The sequence below is a fragment of the Plodia interpunctella genome, chromosome 19, assembly GCF_027563975.2.
Source record: "Plodia interpunctella isolate USDA-ARS_2022_Savannah chromosome 19, ilPloInte3.2, whole genome shotgun sequence".
Lineage (NCBI taxonomy): Eukaryota > Metazoa > Arthropoda > Insecta > Lepidoptera > Pyralidae > Plodia > Plodia interpunctella.
This window is the reverse complement of record NC_071312.1, coordinates 4496114-4518265: the sequence shown is the minus strand read 5'-3', so window position 1 is coordinate 4518265 and position 22152 is coordinate 4496114. Positions and strand designations below refer to the sequence as shown.

The following is a 22152-nucleotide window of genomic DNA, read 5'->3' as shown; positions in this document are numbered from 1 at the left end:
TTTAATGTTAGTGCGTTTCATTCTTCTTGTCTTTCTTTATAACATTGCCCAAATATGAAGTGTTGTGTTTTCACATAGCCCATCTATGGGAAAACATTGACTTGTTCTAGTTGTTCTTATTGTCAAATGCATTTACGAAGTATATATATTTCTGTGAGCGACAAAATTACTAATATTTTCTGTCCTAATATTTTCTGTTTCTAAAAAAACCGGTTAAGATCGAATCAAACTCTCGTGAATTGCATACCTTAATTTTCGTATTTTTTATTCTCGTAAATTCTTATAGGTTTTCTATATAAAATTTTAGACTCAGTAGTTTTGGAGATCAAGGGGCCAACTCCATACTGTCGCGGAACTCAGAGACATGGCGCCGCGAATGCGTGAACCTTGCACAGATATAAAAACATTACCCTTGCGTAATTTGTATAAGAGCTTTTATATTCCATAACGAAAATCTAGCAATGTACGTATATCGAATCCATCAAAGTTTGACAAACTGATAGACGACAGTGTGGAAACGGCATAAAATCACTAGCGCCATTACCAATTTTTCTCGAATCAATTAATATGTTCTGTCGCCGCCAACTTTCGTCTTTTTTCATGAATTTGATCGAAACGATTTATTTTACTATACAAAATCATCAGGATTACATCATCTTACCAAATTTAATCTGATTTGGTCCAGTAGTTTCGGAGCAAATTGGCTGTGACAGACGGACTGATAGACACACGAGTGATCCTGATGATGAACCCTGAAAAGTAGGTAACACTAATATTAGCAATAAATAATAACCACACTACATCTGTGACGATGTAGTGTGGTTCAGCCAAGCCAGCCATAATTGAAAATATTATGGCTGGCTTGGCTGAACATTCATTTTACTATTTGATTTTCCGTCAACTATAGGTAGAATATTCTGTTTGAGCAAGTCTGAAACGTTTTATCGAAGCAGGCATCATATCAAGCATAATTTTTTTGATATAATATTTGGCAAAATTATACGTCTTAATAATTTTTACTATACCTACTTAATATATTTTACAAACTGTCTCTTGAGTAGGTAGGTACTGTGCAAGCATCCATGCATCCAAACATTCGCATAATAATATACTTTATCGAAACAAATAGGTATCTCGTTAGTAAATAAATTAACGGAAGTAAACTTCAAGCAGTACCTAATTGTGGCGCTTGAGTTAGCTGGGACGGCTCTCCAGACAAGGGGCAAGTGCATCGTACTCGAGTCTTGTTGTGAAAACACTATTTTCCGCAGCCTGCCACGCACGACGCGGGGTTGCGAGGGGGAGGGGTGGCGCTCCCTAACCCTAATCAAGCCCAACGTTATGGGACTCGAATCCCCAACTTATCTTTGACGCGATCTCAAAATTGTTCCAATGAATTGGAATACCTATCTTTAATGTGTTTTTGGTCTAAGTTTTTGATTTACTATTACAGGTTAGGTAGTTTGTATATTGTATAAGCAAGCTTACCATATGAGATAAGGTAAAAATTCTTTTGAAAATAATAAATTATTTGATAAATTCATTCGTTCGTACTCTTGTTTTATCATACGTTGTACACTGTAAGTAAAAATAGGTAGGTTAGGTAAGTAATTAAAAATAGGAGAAATAATTAATCAAGTATTCAAATCACAATGACCTATAGAATTACAATTTAAAAATAAATTTATACAACATGGTACCTACGCAGATATCACCGACTTACCTACCACTGAAATGATGCAGTTCAGGCAGTTTAGAAAATATTTACTTAATGTGACTGATTTCACTCTAATTTCCTGTATTATAGGTAAGTAATTAAAAATAAGATAAATAATTAATCAAGTATTCAAATTACAAAGACATAGAATTACAATTTATAAAACATTGTACCTACGCACATATCACCGACTTACCTACCACTGAAATGATGCAGTTCAGGCAGTTTTAGTGTGACTGATTTCACTCTAATTTCCTGTATTATCACACCTAAATATAAGTGCGAAAATGCGCAAAGCGGTGATTTTGATGCCTAACCTAACAGTTACCGAGCCACCCCTAATGGCGAGTTAGCGGGAAAACGTGGAAAACGCGCGCATAGTGACACAGACTACACAGGGTTGTTCTCATTCCGAGTCGGAACGCGCGGCCGCGCGCCGCCCAATCGATATCTCGCTTTTAAATAATCTAAAAACAACAATCAACCCTACAAACCAACGTATATACCTACGTGCTAAAAGTGAAATTTTGACTCGTAACTACCGGATATTGAGAGATGGGTTCGGGATGAAAAATTAAGTGACCATAAACTACGACGCAAAATCGTTTTGTGAGGTGAGTGTAATAATTATTGCCCCGTTGATGACCTAGTTATCGGCGCCACTAGAGTTCGTCCATCGGGAAAATTATGTGCTTAGTTATATAAGGTCGATGGATTCGGCGTAGGTAGTTTGTAGTCGTCTAGATCTGTAGTATAAACAAGGAAGAGGCTGCACCGACATAAGTATTATTTACACGCAGTTTTAGCGTTGCGGGAAAATTTGGTGCGCTCCTCTAATTTTTCCTAAGTGCCGGAGTATTTAATGGTCATTGACCTTGGGTCTACCCCTACGTGACATATCAGTAGGGTTCGGCGTGCCTACCGTGTTAAACAAACAAACTTGCAGATTTGCCCGCAGGCCATCCAGCCAGGCCAAATTTACTACCACCTATTGTGCCATCTACATTTTAGACAATTTTGCCACAGGGAACCTAAATTGTTGGTATAAATCCTTAATAGTTTTTTGAATTTATCAAATTATCCGAAATATAAATGCATAAAAGAATAAAAGACTAAGTATCATCTGACAAATAAAGTACCTAATTAGACGAAAAGTGTTACTCTCTGAAAGTCCTTACAAAGTGTACAAAAAATACACGTGCCTTACCGAAGCGCAGGGCCCTTCTAAATCTTTCCTAATACCTACATCATCCTTTAACATCCTCTACGCTCGTTGCTAGTCAGTCGTTGTTGATTATTGTATGGAACAAAATAGGAAAGAAATACTTTATTTGGCTTAACACATTTACATATTATGCTTAAACTAAAGTATACCTAATATTAGAAGAACCTAATATTAAGGAAAATCGAAGCCAAAAAAGTAACCAGCTCAGCTTTACGCTGTGGCATGAGCCACAGCGCAGATTTTCAGTTGGACCTGTATAAATGAAATGAAAAGAAAAAAAAACTACCTACATTAAAATTTAAGATATAAGTAATAATAATAATGTAAAAATTAAGTGGTTATGGTAGTGATAGTATTGCAATTACCGGTTTTTCACGGCAAATTGAATGTTTGAAAATAAAGTGCTTTGAACTTTGAAGTAAGAGTCCTGGAACTATTTCATGAAATGGTAGTTATATTTGGTTTATAAAATGTTATCCAATATCAACATTTACAACGCCAAATTTACCACGTAAGTACTTACTATAAACGTCATGAGCTGTCGAAAGTGTGCAAACATGAACATTAGATCGAATATATTGGTGTATCGATTTTGATCTTTACGTACATCGCAATAAATACCACACCACATATAATAATCAAAGATTTTATATCTCGGTTGGCCCTTATGGTTGTGGAAAGCTGTTTGTCGGCATCGACTTGGCAATATTCGAGCGGGGATAGGAGAAAAGTTACGGTGACCACGACTTCTGAGAACTCAGGACTGTCCGGTGAAAGGTCGAAATTGCGATTACACGCACTTTGTTGTAATTATAAGGTTTAATTGTGTAATTGCCGAAGTATTTTTGATTAATACACGCTTCAGCAGGTGAGCCATGTTGCGTAACGAGAATTATTATTATGAGAGCAATCAGGTAAAAGTTTTAAGATTTACGTAATTAAGGTTAAGTTTATACATTTAGATTTTAGTTACATTTAGAAATCGTGATCCAGAATATGCAATGAAGAGAGACTAGTAGAAGAACATCCACAGGCTAGACAAAGCTGCCTAATGTTCCCAAATACCTAATAAACAAGCAGAATAATTTAAGATGGATATTTTTTGTGTGTATTTTGTAATAAATTTCAAACAAAGGAACAGAGCGTCTTTTTTGTACATTTCGTTTGAAATATTCCAGACAAGATTGTACGATGAAACGCGAGACAATAATGTGGGAAGATACGTGAGCAAATGTTCCCTACATTTATTATGTTTCGCACATGATGAGACAAATTTGAGCTTTAAATATTGTCGGAAATAAATTTATTATGAATTCAATAATTTCATATTTTATTTTAACGCTTTTGTAAAACATACAAAAATATACCTAAAGGAGAAGATAACAAAGAAAGCAGGCCTTACAGTCTGGAATGAACATTATAACAATCATGAATCAATAAAGAAATAAATGTTCAGAATTTCAGTGGACAGTTGTTACGCCTGACACGATAAGTATATCGTTTCTACGATAGTAATCGTAGAAACGAGCATTATAATATTTATTATTAACAGTAATTTATTATTAACAAGATAAAAACACGTATTATCTAAATATGATAAGATGAGGATAGCCGGGTCTCCAGCGTGTGTACCGCTAGCTTTGTTGTAGGGACACTTTCACAGCAGACCGCGCCTAGCGTGATTCATGATCGATGTTCAATGCAGCTTGAATACAAGCCATACTGCATTAGGCTTTTACTGTGAAGCGTTGAGTGCATTCACGATAAATAATAAACGACGACGACATAAATAGACAGAATTGGTGAGAAAATTTAGACATGTCTAAGAACAGATTTCCCGGAGTAATCACTAATACGATGCTACATGCAAAAGCTAGTTTTGAATATAAAGATTATGTGTAGTTTCTTGGAGAAAGCGTTGTAAAACTGCAAACAACTGGTATAAAAAGTAATAAACGAATCAGGTAGGTATTCCACTAACTAGAATAATCTTTTCATATACTTCTGTAAGACGATAACTAGAATATCTGCTAAGTTTATCAACTTTTTTACGTGTTCTACCAGTCTACGAGTTTCAAATAAATTTTTACGTAAATTACAGAAGATAGCCAGATAGATACCGCGGTTACACCTGAAAGTACTTCTTGTTGAAAATTTAATGAGGTGGGATCTATGGATATTTTATATCCATAGATAATATATAACAACATACAAGACATAAATATACAAATTTCTAAGTTTTAGTTAATAACATAATTATTCACTGAAAAATGTTGTTCTTGTCGATTGCGTGGTTGTGGTTGCTTTATATAGGTATATATCAAATCGATATGTTATAGGTAAGCCTTTCTTGATGTATCAAAATAAATGGCAAATCACGTAGGGCTATGGAAACACGTGATGTCCGGCGAAATCGAAGCCGACGACGACGTGTACAAGTAGAGCGCGACCACGGTTGACAATGACAACCGCACGCCGCTCCGCTGTCACCGCTGCCGGTTTGTGTCGATTACCGCAATTGTCTTCCAGATGAGATCGTGACGCTAGAGAGCCTATAGAAATTTTATACTGCAATAACTACTTCGCTAAATTACGCACGACACGTACATATACCCATTGGTAGCAATAGCTATATGTATAATTGATTGTCGCACAGCTGGACGAACTTGCGTAGTTTTAAAGATCTATGCATACATCTAGACATTAGATTAGGGACATCTATCATTACATTACACCTAGACAGCGGGTAGCGACTTTGTTTTGTACTATGCACCTAGTAAAGAAGAAAACTATATCTAGGTAAGGTACAGTTTTATATTTATCTATTCATTTGAATTTTTCTACTCATACCGCCTCCAGGTAATAAGTACAAATCAAAGTTTTATCCATAAATAAAACCGATTAACTAGCTTTGTGATAGTATGGAAGAGCCATTAGGTATTGATGCATCAATTGCTTTCTACAATGTATGCAACACAAAGCTTTCATCATAGCTACTTGCTATGAGTGTGTACGTACGTACATATTTTACCATACTTGAATGTTATAGCATGGAAATTGCAAAAAGTTTAGTCGTGTTATATTACGATATTACGTAGAAAAGTTTCGAGTAAGGACCTCGTAGCTATACCGTATAGCTTTCGCATATGTAATGAGCTATGACCCAAATACATGGCAACCGATTCAAAGTGGAAACTTTCCTAACAAACATACTTATTTTATAGGCAATAACAATATATCTATGCAAATCTTTTATGGTAAAATTAATAAGTAGACCTTAGGTTGATGCTGATGTGATGATTATATACCTACTTTATTTGAAATTCTATATATTTATCAATTCTTCACTTTGATTTCACTTTTTCCGTATTTCTAAGTATCTAGTAAAAAATCTAAAATTACTGTAATAAAATGCCAAACTTTATTAGGAACCGTTGGAAACTTCAATGGTGCCTCGAACCGCGGAACTGGCTTAAAATCAATATTCTTTTGCATTAGTGGCGAAGTAGAAACCTAAGTGCTTTTACATCAATATTCAAGCCTATATAATGTGAAAACCGTTGCGTTGCCACCGCAAGCTGGTAGTGCACCATTTTGTTGAATTATTTCCGTGGTTATTCTAACAGGTTGTTGGAATTCCGATATTATTAAAGATCAATGTATCCCCTTAAAATCCATACTTCTATATTAATATTAATAATTATAAAATCTGTCCGTCTGTTTTCACAGCTAAATTTCTGGATTGTGCTTCTCGTCGCAACTTTCTTTGGTTCGTGCAATTTATGGCTTATGACAATTATGTAGTGAATCTCCTGTGTATAATTTAGTAATAAACAAGCTCTGCAATTTATTAGTCTGCTGGACAGAATTACTGCTAACGGTAAATTACCTCTGCATGATTTTATGACGTTTTATTGCAACGGCGCAGGCGTCAAAATGATTTTACTATAAGTGTTAAAATAGTGGAACATCCGTTGAAGGCCTATAAACAGTTGCTTACTTTATCGTTAATTCATTGGAACTAAAAGATGTCCCATATAACTTTAGGTACTACCTACATTACGATTTCTCACAAAATATTATATGGTGACCTGTATATCATTTTAGTGTCTACTATTGTTAAGATTTTATGGAAAATTATGTACTATTTTAAAGTTATCTAAAAATATGTACTTAATTTCAATACTTACTTTCTAAGTTGCTGAATATCTTTCTCAAATGATCACACTCGCTAAATACATACGATAATATGTATCCGGCAAACAAACAGTTTTAAATATTTGTTTTGCCATTTATAAATAATCAATAAACTGAAAACTAATTATATTTATTCACAAGTCACCAGCATTCATGTCATGACTAAATAATGATATACAACACTGCCTATTGATTTCCGTATAATTTGGCCCTTTTCCCTTAGTTACGTAGGATGTCAACAACGTCTTATACAATACGGAAACAAAAGGTACACAATGCACACTATAATATAGTGTTGTTCAAAATTGGTGTCATAATAATGGTGTCAACACAATGTCTCATCTCCAGCTTACTATAATTTCACTTTCATCTCATTTTATCACATCCCGCGCTATATCGAGTTTCTAATTGGCACTTTTCTCTTTCCAGACATTACCTTCGCAAAATTGGTGTGTCGTCAGCGTGAAGTAGTTGCAGTATGGAAGTGAAATTATAAAGTGACGTCAAGCTATAAGTTTCAAAATGGCCGCTGCTGCGCCTGCAGCCTCCTGCATCAGCATGGATCGGGGGTGTGGGTTCGACTGCTTGGTGCATCTTTGGGAATGGTAAGTTTCTCTAAACATTGCCGTTCTTGTGAGATCTTTTCTTTTACATCTCTCTTCCATTTTGTTTATGATATATATGAAAGAAAAATAAGATAAAGCCATTTTTACCGATAGACATCCCAACCGGCGTTACGGTACATACGTAAAAGCTGAAAGCAAATGTGCTTTAAGACATTTAATGTTACAAAGTGAAATTGTCTTAACAATAATGGGCTTGGCACATTACGTATTCTTAGGATGTTTCTTTGTATTTGTGTATTATGTAAATAGTTGCATGGTCTTGAGTTTCATGTATGGCAGGCAGGGCAGACGGGAGGCAGATCGACACAATTTCCACGTTACACTTAATAATAGTTTTTGCCCGCGGGTTCGCTCGCTATACATTCAAGTTACTTTTTCTATAAGTCTGAGAAATTTTGTGATGACGGTTTTCATTAGTGAAATGGCGAATAATGAAGTAAAACATGATTTATAAACCTTAGTTGTTGTAAATAGTAAAGTCAAAAAATTTTTACTGCTGTGGCGGTCTATCAAATGAGAAATTTGGAATACTTTAGAAGGACTGAATTTCCACACATCTTGCGAGTCAAAACTTCTTTGGCGCGTGCGTGCGAAGCATTTTGCTCCTCCTGTTCTAAATACCTAAAATAACGATGATTCGTTATTTGGCAAATCATATAATTTAAATTAAAACCATGTCTACTTTGTTTTGTTAGGTAGCACAAGTTTCATTGGTCACAAATGTACTAATACATATGACCCTACTGTATATTAAGTAGGTATATGAAAGCGGGCTTTTACGTAGAAAGTGCATTTTATGTTTACAATGTTGTAGCAAATTAGTTTTCTTTTACAAAAAAATACAGTTTAGAATTAATGTCAATTAAGGCTAAAGTCTCTCAGTAGAGAGTGTAATAAAGTTGTTAGCTACTGGAATGCTTTAATAGCGGAAATTAAGCCTCAAAGAACTCTATAACCCATTTTCTCAAGTGCAAAGGTAAATTGCTCCGCGGTGGTTAATAAAATTAAAGTGACTATATAACGAGTAATCTATTAAACAGTAGGGCAATTTAACAAATTAAACATTATCTTGGTTGGAATCTAATTACTTAGATACAAAATCATTTCTAAATTATTGTTAATAACATATCATTGTTAATCCGTAGATTTTCTCTTTTCTACAAATAAAATCCACAAAGCTTACCTAAGGTTTATACTTAGTAAGCTAATGCACTTATCTTCTCATTTCGCTTGCGACTGGGTGGTCGCTGCTTCCAAGCGTAGTCAGGTAGAACTGAAGCTAAGTAGTCAAACCACAAAATTAGATAGAACTGAGAGGACAATTAGTTTACCAGTTGGTCTGACAACTAAGAAAATGGAGATAGAAGACCCGACTCTTAAATGTTGAGAAAGAAATCGAGAAAACGCTTAGATGAGAGAGAGAGAGAAGAAACGTGTCTTAAGAGTTCACTTAAAATTTATTTTTGTAGGCAGATCGCAAATTTCGCCACATATCATTTCCATGACTATATTCGCTTAAAATCATGCAAGTTGAATATTTCATTAGGGACTAGGGCTTTACCATGCTTCGTAATTTTCATACAGAATTGTTATTTAACATGTGGCTTCAATTACGATGACAACTAAATATTCTTTAAGATTATGAAAAGCTATACCTATTTGTTACGTTACGAATCCTAAATTTAGATAATAAATCACAGACAATATCCGGTTTCCTTTATCTTAAAGGCCAGACAGAGGACTTAATAAAATTACGTTAGTCTGTCTGCCGTTATTGAGCGCTGGTATGCGTTCCAGAAAGTTGGTAATGGCAGATAAATTGATGGGGTTGAATTTGGCGCCAGTATTTATCTTGCTAGATATCGTTGACCCCGCCTCAAAATGTATGAGGATGTTCTAGCTTATTTATTTCATGGATGGAAGTATTATTTGTAATATTTTATAAAGTTTTTGACACTCTCAAATATTTCAGGCAGACTTCTTTCTTTATAAAGATCATACTAATTGGTTTTAAGATAATATTTTTGATAATATTTTTTTATTAATTAAAAAAACTAACTTTTGAGAAGTCGTTCTTGTTCTTTCACTCTGTTACTTACCATTTTCCTTGACTATTCCTTTTCTATTCATACAGTCTTTGACTCATCCCATGTCAGTCTTATTGCAATATCACAGCAGCGGATATCTTCATGGATGTAACTACAAAGGACTTTCGTGATACCCTATTCCACTCTAGTTCATTTGGGTACAGTCGACAGCATGTCAAGAACCCTGCATGGATCATTACACCGCGGTAATAGGTACGAGTTTTCAATTCTTGGTAACTTGATGTGTTTGATGGTACTTGAACAACGAGCTGAGCTCCAAAATCCCTGGTATAAAACACTCCTTTTTCGCGTGATCGTGGGCTATAACTCAATTTAGATGCAGATGCAATCCAGACGTCATTCACCTATGCACTACAGTAATGGGATTATGTTTCAAAGCTAACTATAAAATGAGTCACAGTGATGTAGACCGGGGCTTGTGTTCGCTATAGTAGTTGTTGTGGTTGCAAGTATTGCAAAATTGTGATATCATGTTCGATTCATGTGTACCACTCAATATCTTCGAGTGAATATCGTACGAGGCGATGAAGGGACACATAGCTAATGGCATTTGAAGGTTGAACCCAGGAAGGTTAACGCCAGACAAACGACTAATAGTTAAACACATGCCACAGTAGAAACTTAAAAATAATGCATGAACAAAAAGTTTCCTTATTAATCACAGTGGCGTATTCCTAAATAAAGTTACACCAATGCAGTTCTAGTTGCCTAAGAAGATCAAGTCATATTTTATGATCCTGCCCATGTTACAACTCCATAGACGGGCCGTTTAGCCTTGTTGATGCAAAGCCACATTGCAACTGACATTTCTGTGGTGCTTTAGTGCCAGTTTATGACAGGTTTCACTAGTTATGGTCCACTGACCATAACTAGTGAAACCTGTCATAAATATATAAGAAGAGTATATTACTCACTAGTAATATACTCTTCTTATATATTTATAAGAAGAGTATAATATACAAGTGAGTGACTCTTTTTATAATATACAAGTATATTTACTTGTATATTATAAAAAGAAGGACCTCGGTCACGCCTGTTTGTATTGACGCGATAAATTTCGCTGAACTACTAGGCGGATTTTTGTATGAGTTTCGTGGATAGCGTGATTTCTGAGAAAGGTTTAGGTGCATAATTTATTATGGACGGGGCGGGCCACTAGTAATCTTTATATTGATGATTCTGCTAGTATTAAATGTAGAAGAAAGTGAAAATGCAAATCACTCGATCAATTTTGGCAATTGATCAGTGTCATTCCACGAATAAAATGGAGAAGAAGAATACGTAACTCAAAAAATAAACTGACTGAATATACTGCTGGTGAAAAAAAGCCAATCGTCGGGTGATTGTATATATAAGGGATAACTCCGTCATTGTACATAATATTTTTCTAGTGTTCATTTTATGTCCTTAGTGCTCCGTGGTTCTTATTTTTCAACAATAAAGTTACTACAAACAAACAAAAATCACTCTGACACTATAAATAAAATAATGAAACATACATAATTAGTATATTATTATCTTACTACTACTTACCTTCTTCATATATTGAATTTGTAAATGTTTAATTACGCCTTAAAAGAACATGAGGTATAGAAGTCTAGTCAGTTTAGTCTAATCTAGCATTCTGTAGGTACATACAATAGCTTAGAAGAATTTGTTTGAAGGTCTGTTTTAATAATTCAACATTTCTTTTGTGTTGTGCGTCGAGTCGAGTTTAATTTTCTCTGTTCTGTTTAATGTTTCTGTTTATCCAGTATATGTTTTTGATGAGAAAATATGATATGAGCAAGTAAGAAATGAATCAAGAGTCTAGACGATACGACAACTTAGGTATTCTTCGACAACGATCATGGAATTACAAGAGATATTTTCTTATTTAGGTAAAATACAGAAATATTGAAACAGCATGGGGGCTGAATAAAATGTCCAACTTGAAAAACGGACAAAAATACGAGAAAGTTTCTAATTGAGATCAAAAGATTGCATAAAGAAATCAGTGATGTTCAAATAAAATGTCTCAATTACAAACAGTTTTGACTGGCGATCACAAATCTCTGCTTTCGCAATCGACATCGTTAATCTAATCTGGGATCAAAGATTTGGTGGGGAAAGCGACGTCGGTTTCTTGTCAGGTCTCGCTCGTGGCCACCTGCGTCAGCGCATAGTGGCGTAGCTGACAGAGGGCTAGATGGTGCTGTATTTTGGGCTCCCAAACTTGGGACCCTTGGACTTTTCATGCTAACGGAATAAAGTTGAAATAAAATTAAAATAAATAATTTCGAACGTTTGTTTATTTATTTGTTTGTCGAGCGTTATTTATACATACATCTTCTTGAAATTTATCATTTTAGTTAGAGTACGAAAAAGTACATGGACGGACGGAGAATTTCACCTACCCTATTATTTTTGTTAGCCCCAAATTTAGTTCCGAGGCCAGTGTTATGGAATCGGTACTACATGGCATAACAAATATTATTATACCTAATGCCTATATTGGGCCGGGTTAGTTTTTCAGAGTCTTCAGATCTTTTTTGCATCTGGGCCTGTATGCATGTATACCTTGCTACGCCACAATCAGCGCACCAAGTGACATAAAACGTATTTACGGAAATAGATCCCGCATTTACATAAACAAACATTGGGTGGCATGATCTAATAAAAAAATATAGATTTTTTTAATTTCGACTCTTTGAACTTCAAACAAACTGCCAAAAATACAAAAAAAAATATTGTAGAAAATGACATTACAGGAATTGTGGAGAAATATATGAAAAGCTTGTCATAAATAGTACAAAGTCCTTTGCAGTAGGTATTTTAAGTACTGTGTGTCAATCTGTGATTTCAGATAAGTTTTCCATTAACTTTCTAAATATACTATAAAGTGTGGAATCAGGTCACATGTGAAAATGGATATTGCATTAAAGATTATTTTAATAGCTCAATAACTGCTTTTACAAAACAGGTCACGAAATAGCACCTGGTAAAGTAGAATTTTGATATGTTCATCTCTGACAGACCATTAGTGTTGTATATAAAAGTAAATATACATACGCATGACATCTAAAATGTTATGCATATGTAGTTACTCCTGTATCATAATTTTTTCATAGTGTTTAATACATAACAGACCGTGGAAAAAAATTCCCACAGCGTCTTCAAGAGATCATCGCTTCAACACATTGTTATTGGGTACCTGTGCGAGTAATCGTGTCCTGTGGTATTTACTTATCATCAGGCTACGAGCAATGCCGTTAAACTACTATTTCATTAAAAACCTCCAGCTCTATAAAATATCTTCATGAGGCCGATGAGAGTTACTTTAAAATATCCATTTTTATATTAAAACTCATCATCATCTTCCTTGCCTTATCCCATTGTCTGCTCTTTCCACAATTCCCGATTTCTAGTTATACTTAAATCCACCCCCATTATTATCATATTATTATTATTATCTACGCTGTAAACAATCTATCCATATCTTATTAGGTTTTCCTCTCACCATCCTATATTAGTACTATGCATTCTACCATATTTTTTATATTAGTTGTAATGATGAAGCTATTGAAAAATAATTATAGTGACCATGTTTTGTAGTAGTGTTCGACTTATCGGACATTAAAATCGTATGACGAATGCTCCCTCACGCTAGCCTACTGAGCTCCATGTATAATTGATGTGTGTTGGTATGTCGTGTCGTGAACAATTCTACTTAGGGCATTACTATTCGTCGTGCAAAGGGGTCGTTCGATTTGTCTGTTGGGTTATTCTTTTGAACTATAAAGGTACCAGATAAGTAAATTGACCGATGTGATTCCGTTACAATTATATAACAAACGTATCTTTTAACTAATTTTGTTTATTACCTAAATGTATTGCTTGTTTTATTAGCTCCAACCCAACGAGAATTTTGGCAGCCGATATTCATTTTTCATTTTTTTCAATTCTTGCCAATCGGATGTTTGAAGTGGACACAGGTCTCTCAATCTTCTTCTTGACCTTATCTCACTCAAGTGGGGTCGGCACAGTATGTAAGTTCCTTTCAATTCATTCTGTCATTTGCCATATCCATTGATACTCCTTTCCTTTTCATACTATCCTTGACACACTCTATCCATTTCTTCTTAGGTCTCTATTTCTGAGTGTCTTTTTTGAGTGACGTGATTTTCATCTCTTCTTAAAATATGCCCGTACCAGCCTAACCTATAACACACAAGTCTCTCAATACCTCAATTTATTAAGATGATCATTATGAAACATACATCAATAATTATAGCAATTTTTCTTTCAATATTTTGATATGAATATATTGAAATTAAGAAGATACTTATAATTTTTTTAAAGCTTTCTTTTTTATGTCTATGAATCCATCGCGTTGGGTCAAATAGCCTTGTGGCTGATACAGGGGCAGAATAACTCAACAGGATCTTTATTCAAAGCACGAAACGACATCTGGCGCAAATTGGTGTCTGTTCAACTTTACATTGCTGGTGACATTACTAGCACATCCTGTTATACTTAATTATTGGAAATAAGCAATTTCTTATCAAGAGTTTTGTTATAATACCAATTTTATAGATTTCAAGATGAATATGAATCTACTTATATAGTGGTAAATACAAACTTGTGAGTTAACACGATTAAAAGATGTGATCCTTTATGTCGCACATGGCCATTAATTTAGCTACTATAATGTAGAACTAGCTTTACAATCAAACGTGCACGGTGCATAAATATCCTGAGCATAGGAGACGAGACGCGACGGAAGTCAGACTTGTGTCGACTGATGGCAGACATTTCCCTGCATTTATAGTGTTTCTAATGATAGTAGTTACAGTGATTACATTTATTCATTAACTAAAGAGAAGTTATAACTTCACTTTAGTTAATGAATAAATGTACAGTTTTCAGTTTTCAGTTTGTTTACAGTTTTCTATTAGAAAATCTTGGCTTTCGCCAGCAATTATTATGTACATAATCGATAGTTGTTGGAGAAAGAAAGAATTAATTAAATAAATCGATATTTTAAACTATATAAAATCAACGATACTTTATTTAAACTGACTTCATTAAATAAAAAAAAAACGAACAGCACTTCAAAAATAGTAAAATAATAGTAAATGAAGAAGTGGAAGTAGAAATAAAAACATCATTATACTATTCGCCGAAAGTGTGTCGATATCGAACGATTTTCACTTGTTTAGGGAAACAAAGCGCGTCTGTCTGTCCGTTCATGCTGACAGTCTAATTGGTAAAAGTGAACCTTTGCCGACCAATAAGAAAGGCAAATAGACGAGTAGCCGCATTCCCCGGATCTGATTCACGATGCAAACATTAAAAGGGCCCTCAATTTCGCGTGGTAATTTCACACCATAGCAGTATTGATTCTATCCTAATTATCACATTTACGTAATTAGAAAGTCATGCATCATCGACTGTTGCAAAAGATTCACATCTCAAAAGTTTACTTGTAAAACCACCGGTCTGATTACTTGTTAAAAATACTGAAAGTATACAAAAGACTCAAAAACGTTACGCAATGCCGTATAATGTAGTTGAAAAGAAATGTTTTCGGCTGAATGGCCGTCTGTGACCGTTAACGAACATACCCTGTATTCAAATTGAATTTATTAACGTTCTTTTCAAACGTGTTCCCTTACACATAAGCAGGCACGTACAGCCTCCGAAAGAAGCCTCCGTCTTTTTCACTCTGCAGGAATTCAAATTACCTTATCGGAGCGCGGTCGCGGCACAGGTAAAACCAGTATTACTCTGGGAGAACGTAGATGTGCGATTAAGCTAGTAATATCATTAGTTTGGAGGACAATTTTCATTAGTTGCATTATAGAGGTTCTAGTGTTGACTCTTTATGGCATCTCTCTCGCGCTTGAGCTTTTTTATATTTCTATCGCACGGCCCTCCTCCCACTCCAGTGGTAGTGCTTGCCTCGACGCTAGTACGTACGCTACTACAGCAACAGTCGACGGCGGACCGCCGCTTACGTTTCCGATTCTATAATATCGGGCCAAGTTTTAAATTAAATTGTCGACGATCAAAACAAAATAGCCTGTAATAATAACAAATGAAAACATTACCAAAAATTCAATTTCGATTTAATAGAATAAGAATAAAAAAGTGTAGAAAGCAGTTAATAGAAGAAACTTCAATTTTATTACAAAGAAAGCCGCAAAAGTTTTTGGTGTTTTGTGTACCTAGTGTATAGTGATGCAACAATATATAGTGTGGAAGACTGGAGAATAGTTAAATGAAGAAAATTATCACCATATAAAGAAGAGGATTAGATGCATCTAGTGAATAAGGTACGCAAAACCGGATATGGTACCTACTAGTTTCTTAGTAGTTGTCGGACTAGTTCCAACACCTATAATTACAGTTGCATGGGATGAAAAAGGATCTCGACTTTCAAGTTTAAAATGATCCCAAGAATTATCTTGGGAGCATTCAATTTAAATGTATCCCAGAATTAGTCACGCGATGTTCAAATATTTAGGATGGCTCCATGCGGTTGTATTGTAGACCCTCGACTAACATAGCCAGGTGCGTGGTCAACAGGTGAAGGTGGATGTAATTTTAACGTTCATTTAACGTTTTTGGGATCTTAGTTAATAAAAAAGGTAAACAAACGTGATGCGAGTGCATTTGTTTTGATGACTCACTGCATACTAGAAAAACCAGCGGTTAGGGCCATTTCATACAATAAATACATGTATGAAAATTATCTACATACTCTTTACATGCTACTTTACATGTTAGGAAATTTAAAGAGCATTGTTATTTTTACAGGTAATTTCAATTTTTGTCTCTTTTTGTTTACGTTATGTCCTCAAGACGTCAACGATTTTAAAATCAAATTCCTAAATTTGACATGATCAAAAGCTTTATAGTATTTTTTATGGAAGTAAAACTTGTGCATATCGAATAGGTATTTCTTATATGACTCACTCTAAACAGATCAACTGCTAAAAATAAACAGCATCCAATTTACGGGGCTTTACATCAAATATGGTTTTGTGATGTGTCATCGACATCTTCAAAATCCAACCTTGATGGGGCCTTTTCTTGCGATCTTTGAAGCAGGTAGTTGAAGACCTTTCGCAAGTTTTTTGTCTCCAGACCTTTGTTAGTGGTGGGGAGCTGAATGGCGACCGTGCGAAGATTTGTTTGCGAGCCACTTGTCGCTATTGTGGATACTTTGTACTTTAAAGTCCCTTTTGTTTTTTTCCGGTCACGTATAAAGCCCTTTCCGCGAAGAATTCTTAGCGATCTTATCTCTTTCTTTACGATAGCTGGTTTAAGTATGATTGGCATCATTATATTACGACTACTCATAAAATGTTTAAAATTACTAGCACTTCAATAAAGTGGAAAACAAAGTACCTAATCATACTAGGTGTCTACCTATTAAAGTAAAGGTATATCTCAGATCTATTTTGTTGGTATAGTGGTTTTCGTTATAGGATTTTGCTTGTCACTCTGCGCCAAGTTTGCAGCTAAGTTTGAGCACCCTTCCTCCGAACACTCAGGGTTACTGCCCGAACCCGCCCGCAGCTCTTTGTTATACCTATGTTCTTATGAAAAAACTTACTTCCGTCTTGTCTTATTTGAAACGTTCCTGGCAAGTAAATTAAAAACATCTCATGCAAGGATATTTCACTATTTAGAATGATTAGGGTGAACCTGCTGGTTTACGATCAGTTAGTCGATGTCTCGATTTTAAAACGTCATAACTTAAAAAAATGTTGCATTATAAACTAGATGTTGTGTTTTACGCGTAAAAAAACTATTCAACTATTTGATAAACCTATCTTCATAAATAATCCTATTTATCTGTTATTTTTAAATTTAAAAATAATCAAAAAGTGTGTTTTGTTTAGTTCACGATCGTTTTTCGTCAGTTTACGTTCACACATTTGCGCCTGTTTACGATCATTAAAAACCACTGAAAAAGGAACTCTAGGGCAATGAATTGAAAGTCGAAATTGTATTGTATTATTTGTTGAAAAAAATTTTTTTTTCCGTTTGACAAAATGAACATTATAGGGCATTAGTGCTGCTTCAGAATAAGATATTTCGCGCATTTCTGTGCATTTTAAGTGCAACTAGGGAATGCATACATCGCAGGCTATATTTTTTTCCAAATCTTCTTCAAAATCACTAATTAATTCTTCAGCACATTCACTGTATAACAAGGTATCTTTTTATTACTATTATTTTTTATAAAATCTTCTTTTTCTTTTCCTCTGCTTTCTTGTGTCATATAAAACTAATATTTTTCTATAGAAAAAATAAATTATCGGTAACAGGCCGTTTCCCGACCACTTGGTTTGTCATTAGTAAAAAGCATTTAATTTTATGATTATTTTTCATTTTAAGCCGATCGCCATCTGATCTATAAAGTAAACATGTTACGATGGAACAAAGTAAATATTAATATTCCCGACAACATCATGCAAGATACTACAAAATCTTAACGAAGATAAGGCCAAAACCGCCCCCTTACGATCACCTAATCGTAAACTGAAGGAAGCTTAGTTTTGTAACGTCTCATGGCGATCACCTTATTTTATAGTAAATTATTAACTTTTTTTATTAAATTTCCACGTAAGAAGGAAATATAACTCTTTTTCAACACCACACACATTAAAGTAAAGGTTAAACCGTATGAAAAACATGTTTTACTGACGATTCAATGTTCACGTCCCACTATTTTTTTCTTAAGATTTGGCGGTAATATTCACGCAAACGCATTGGATAGATTTCGTCAGCTCACTGATCGATAAATAACATATTTGGCTACCGAGACAACTGATACAAATGAAAAGGATAGATGGATCAACCCTTTTTATGCAAAATTAACACTTCACGCGCGGTAATACGGTTATTTTAGAGGTTTTTTGTAAAAGTGATCGAGAGCGGGTGGTGATCGGTGAACCGGTCGATTCACCCTACGATATTGATAGGAAATTGAATTTTATTTTTACCGACATATACATAAATTTTTATATTCTCCGAAAATAAAAAAAATAACAATTTATCACAACATGTACAGTACCTACGTCCTTACATAGAATGTGCCGTTAGTGTACAACAATATTTGGGGTTTCTGAATAGCCGTGTAACCCTGAAAGCGATGCAAAATTGATGAAATCTATTTGTTCTGGCTTTTAAATCGGTCATCGAATCGAGGCCTCGATCAGAGCTGGCGACTATTGGAAGTTTAATATTAATAAGACAAGATAGGTGCTTAGGTAGTATTTTTTCTTATCAGATATATAAGACATATTTGGATCTCTACCTCACATAGGCTATGCTGTATAAGTAAAACTGGGAAACCATTTTTTTTGTTTTTTATCAATATTTTACTCTAGCTGTTCACCACCATCAAAAATAGTTCAAATAATAAGGTACTTTCCATACAAAGGATCCTATTAGGATTACTATTAGGATCCTTCAATAATATTGCTTTATCGAATTCTCGTAAGGTCGTGCACCGTGCAATTTACTCTTCGACATTTAACCGCTGGCACATTGCAGAATAACGTGAAAGGAGCGTTGGAATGCAGCAGACGTGTTGGACTTGGCTTTTGTAATCTTTTGGTGTTATATCTGTATATATTCTTTCAGAAGTAGGATTAAAAGTTACCTCCCATGTAGATACTTGTTCCTTGAACTGGTTCGTAATATTTAGTAAGATGCCTACTTTGAATTATTGTAATTAACTACATACTAGCTATGAGAATTCTAGGTATGTTTACAAATTGTGCTAGTGTTGTGATTAAGTAGGTTGCTATTGCCTTATAGGTACATGATATTTGCTTACTTATCCTTTATATCCGTCCTTACCTATTTACCGAGTACCTTAATTATTTAAACTCAAATTATAGCACACTCATGGTAACCAGAATTTATAAAAATAGTTCTTATATGAACAGCGTTTTGATGATTCGTAAAATCAAAATTTCTTTTATTTTCAAAAATAAGTGTAGTGATAAAATATGCAATCAACATTATATTCGAGTAAGTCAACAATATCAAAAATTTTAAAAAGTAGGTAACTTATTAAAATTTACATAATATTTCATTCAGTTCAAGAGCCGCAATAGCCGCAATCAACAAGTGATGATAAACATTAAAGAACCCCAAAATATAATTCTTAGTAATATTAAGAAGGTTGTGGCACAATGCATCTCACTATTCTTTTCGTTTTATGTTCTATCTTGTTTAGGTTTATAACTATAACAAAAATGTGTGCTTATGATACGAGATGATGGTATGTGTTTCTGTCAGGTACCTATTTTTTTTTTTGGGAAATACCTCAAATTTGAAATATTGCAAGAACTCATCATGTTATATGAAATAGGTTCTTTGGTTTAGGTCCGACGAATATATTGTTTTATTAAAAATTGTGGCATTAAAAGGCTTCAATCTGGATCAGAAGTACTATTACTTATTCCGCAACAGGACGTCTAGCCGAATGCGTCTCCTTAGCCAGCCGGTCGATAGATGGGCCTGCACTCTGCAGCCTGCGCTGTTGCATAACACCTGCAGCCATGTTATCCTCGTGTTTCGGGTCACCAAATACATATAAAAGTAATATGACTCGTGCACGTGTGTCTATGTTGTCTATCTATTTTTTCATTAATAATTTTAAAAGTGGGAGCAGCGGTAGAAGTCCTTGTTTTAACATTAGTATTCACATATTAGTATTTAGTCGTCCGTCCGTGTATTAACATAGCTTTGAACTCCATTTTTAAATTTCAGAGTTGGGGAATGATAGTTAATTTCGGAAGTATGCTTTCATAGGTTTTTCCTTAATTGCACGCGTCATCGATACATTGAGCATTCAAATTGGCGCATGGCGTAGAAAATCCATACTTATCTACTTTAGATTCTTATCTTGCAATTAAGTGTCCAAACCTGTACATTCTTTATTTTAATGGAGATACTGTTAGCACGTTTGCCTTCAGCTAGCTAAAACTAGTCTGTTTACAAACAAATATTTGAACTAAGTCTGTCCACATTACATGTGAGATAAGCCTAATGTCTTAAAAGCCAGAGATTCTGTACCCGGCCTCTTTGAAAGCAAAGAATGTGGTCAAATTGAGCAACACTTACACTTTACATTTTTAATCAGGTTTGAGAAAATATTTCTTAAGATTTTTTTTAGATAGATAAAAAAATATTGTTCTCCTGTAACACGCGTTATTCAAAATTTACAATAAAATAAACTTAAAACTATCTAAAAACTAACGTAAACGTTTTTCCGTTCCTTCTTTATTTTAGTACAGAAGTCACAATTTTCTGGGTACAATTATCTAGAAAATTCTGACTTCTGCACAGATTAATCTGATATGTAACAATTTATCTTAATACTCGATTTAAAAGCTTTTAGTGTTTATTATGCTTAAGTTTAACATAATACCTATCTAACTGTCAAAAAAAGTTTCGTGCTATGGTGAAATAATTCCAAGAACCCCACTTAAAAGGTTTAGCGTAAAACCATCAAAAATGACGACCTACGTTTGACCCGTGACCGTACACCACAGCCATTACTAAATCCTCGCTCCGTATAATGTTACTTTGAAGACTAAAACAATGAGGTACCAACTCAGCCAGAATCACTATTAGTTGTTATGATAATGTGACGGCTGGTCGGTTGTAAACAGTTTTAGATTTTAACAGCGCTATTAGCGCTTTTAAAACCTAAAACATTAACGCTCCATAGTTTGGTTATTCTATTCTGGTACAAATAAGAACAAATTGGCGAATAAACTTACCTTTTAACTTTTGTATTCATGTAGGTAGGTATCTAATTTCTAAAATTACTAATATATTTATATAAACCACGTTTTGTTTAAATATTAAATTTTAAATGCCGTTTTTATTGAAAGTTGTTAAAGGTGTCTGCCAACATGCTGCCAACCCTGACAGGTATCTAGTTTGTCGCAGTGGAGCAAAAAATGCAGACTGCAGAATCAAAACTATAATTCCTGTAGTTATGTTTGATTACTTACTACATAAACGCAGGTTACTTATACTATGAAGCACTTATATTTAAAGCTGAGCGAATAAGCGGAACGGCTGTAGTTTGTTACCAGCTTGTTGGAAATTTCAAACTACGGAGTTTTAGCACGGGTTTAAGCCTGAAATTGCAAAAAATGCAAACTGAGTCTATAGTTCAGTCTATTTATATTTTGTTTATAGTTAAAACATTAAATTTCCAATAGTAACGGTGCAGATGATATAATCAATCAAAACATA

The 22152-nt window shown here is 34.5% G+C and overlaps 1 protein-coding gene and 1 long non-coding RNA gene across 9 annotated transcripts in view; one reads left to right on the top strand and one right to left on the bottom strand.

The window, feature by feature from the left end:
• Positions 1–232: 232 nt before the first annotated feature.
• LOC128678412 (uncharacterized) lies at positions 233–2107 on the bottom strand. Its single transcript, XR_008405639.2, has 4 exons — positions 1914–2107; positions 1489–1578; positions 662–752; positions 233–386 (listed from the first exon to the last, which is right to left on the bottom strand). It is a non-coding gene; the product is annotated as an uncharacterized LOC128678412 (long non-coding RNA).
• A 53-nt stretch (positions 2108–2160) lies between these two features.
• kmr (kramer) overlaps positions 2161–22152 on the top strand; it is a 51143-nt gene continuing 31151 nt past the window's right edge. For 5 of the 8 annotated variants that reach the window (XR_008405638.1, XM_053759933.1, XM_053759930.1 and 2 more), the window contains exons 1-2: positions 2183–2331; positions 7569–7744. Coding sequence is in view for 6 of the 8 variants with exons in the window: in XM_053759933.1 (XP_053615908.1) it covers positions 7662–7744 (83 nt within the window). In the remaining 2 variants the exon portion in view is untranslated. Of the gene's footprint in view, positions 2332–7568; positions 7745–15823; positions 16191–22152 lie in introns of those variants that run through there. The other 3 variants (XM_053759928.2, XM_053759926.1, XM_053759927.1) reach the window with 3 other exon arrangements.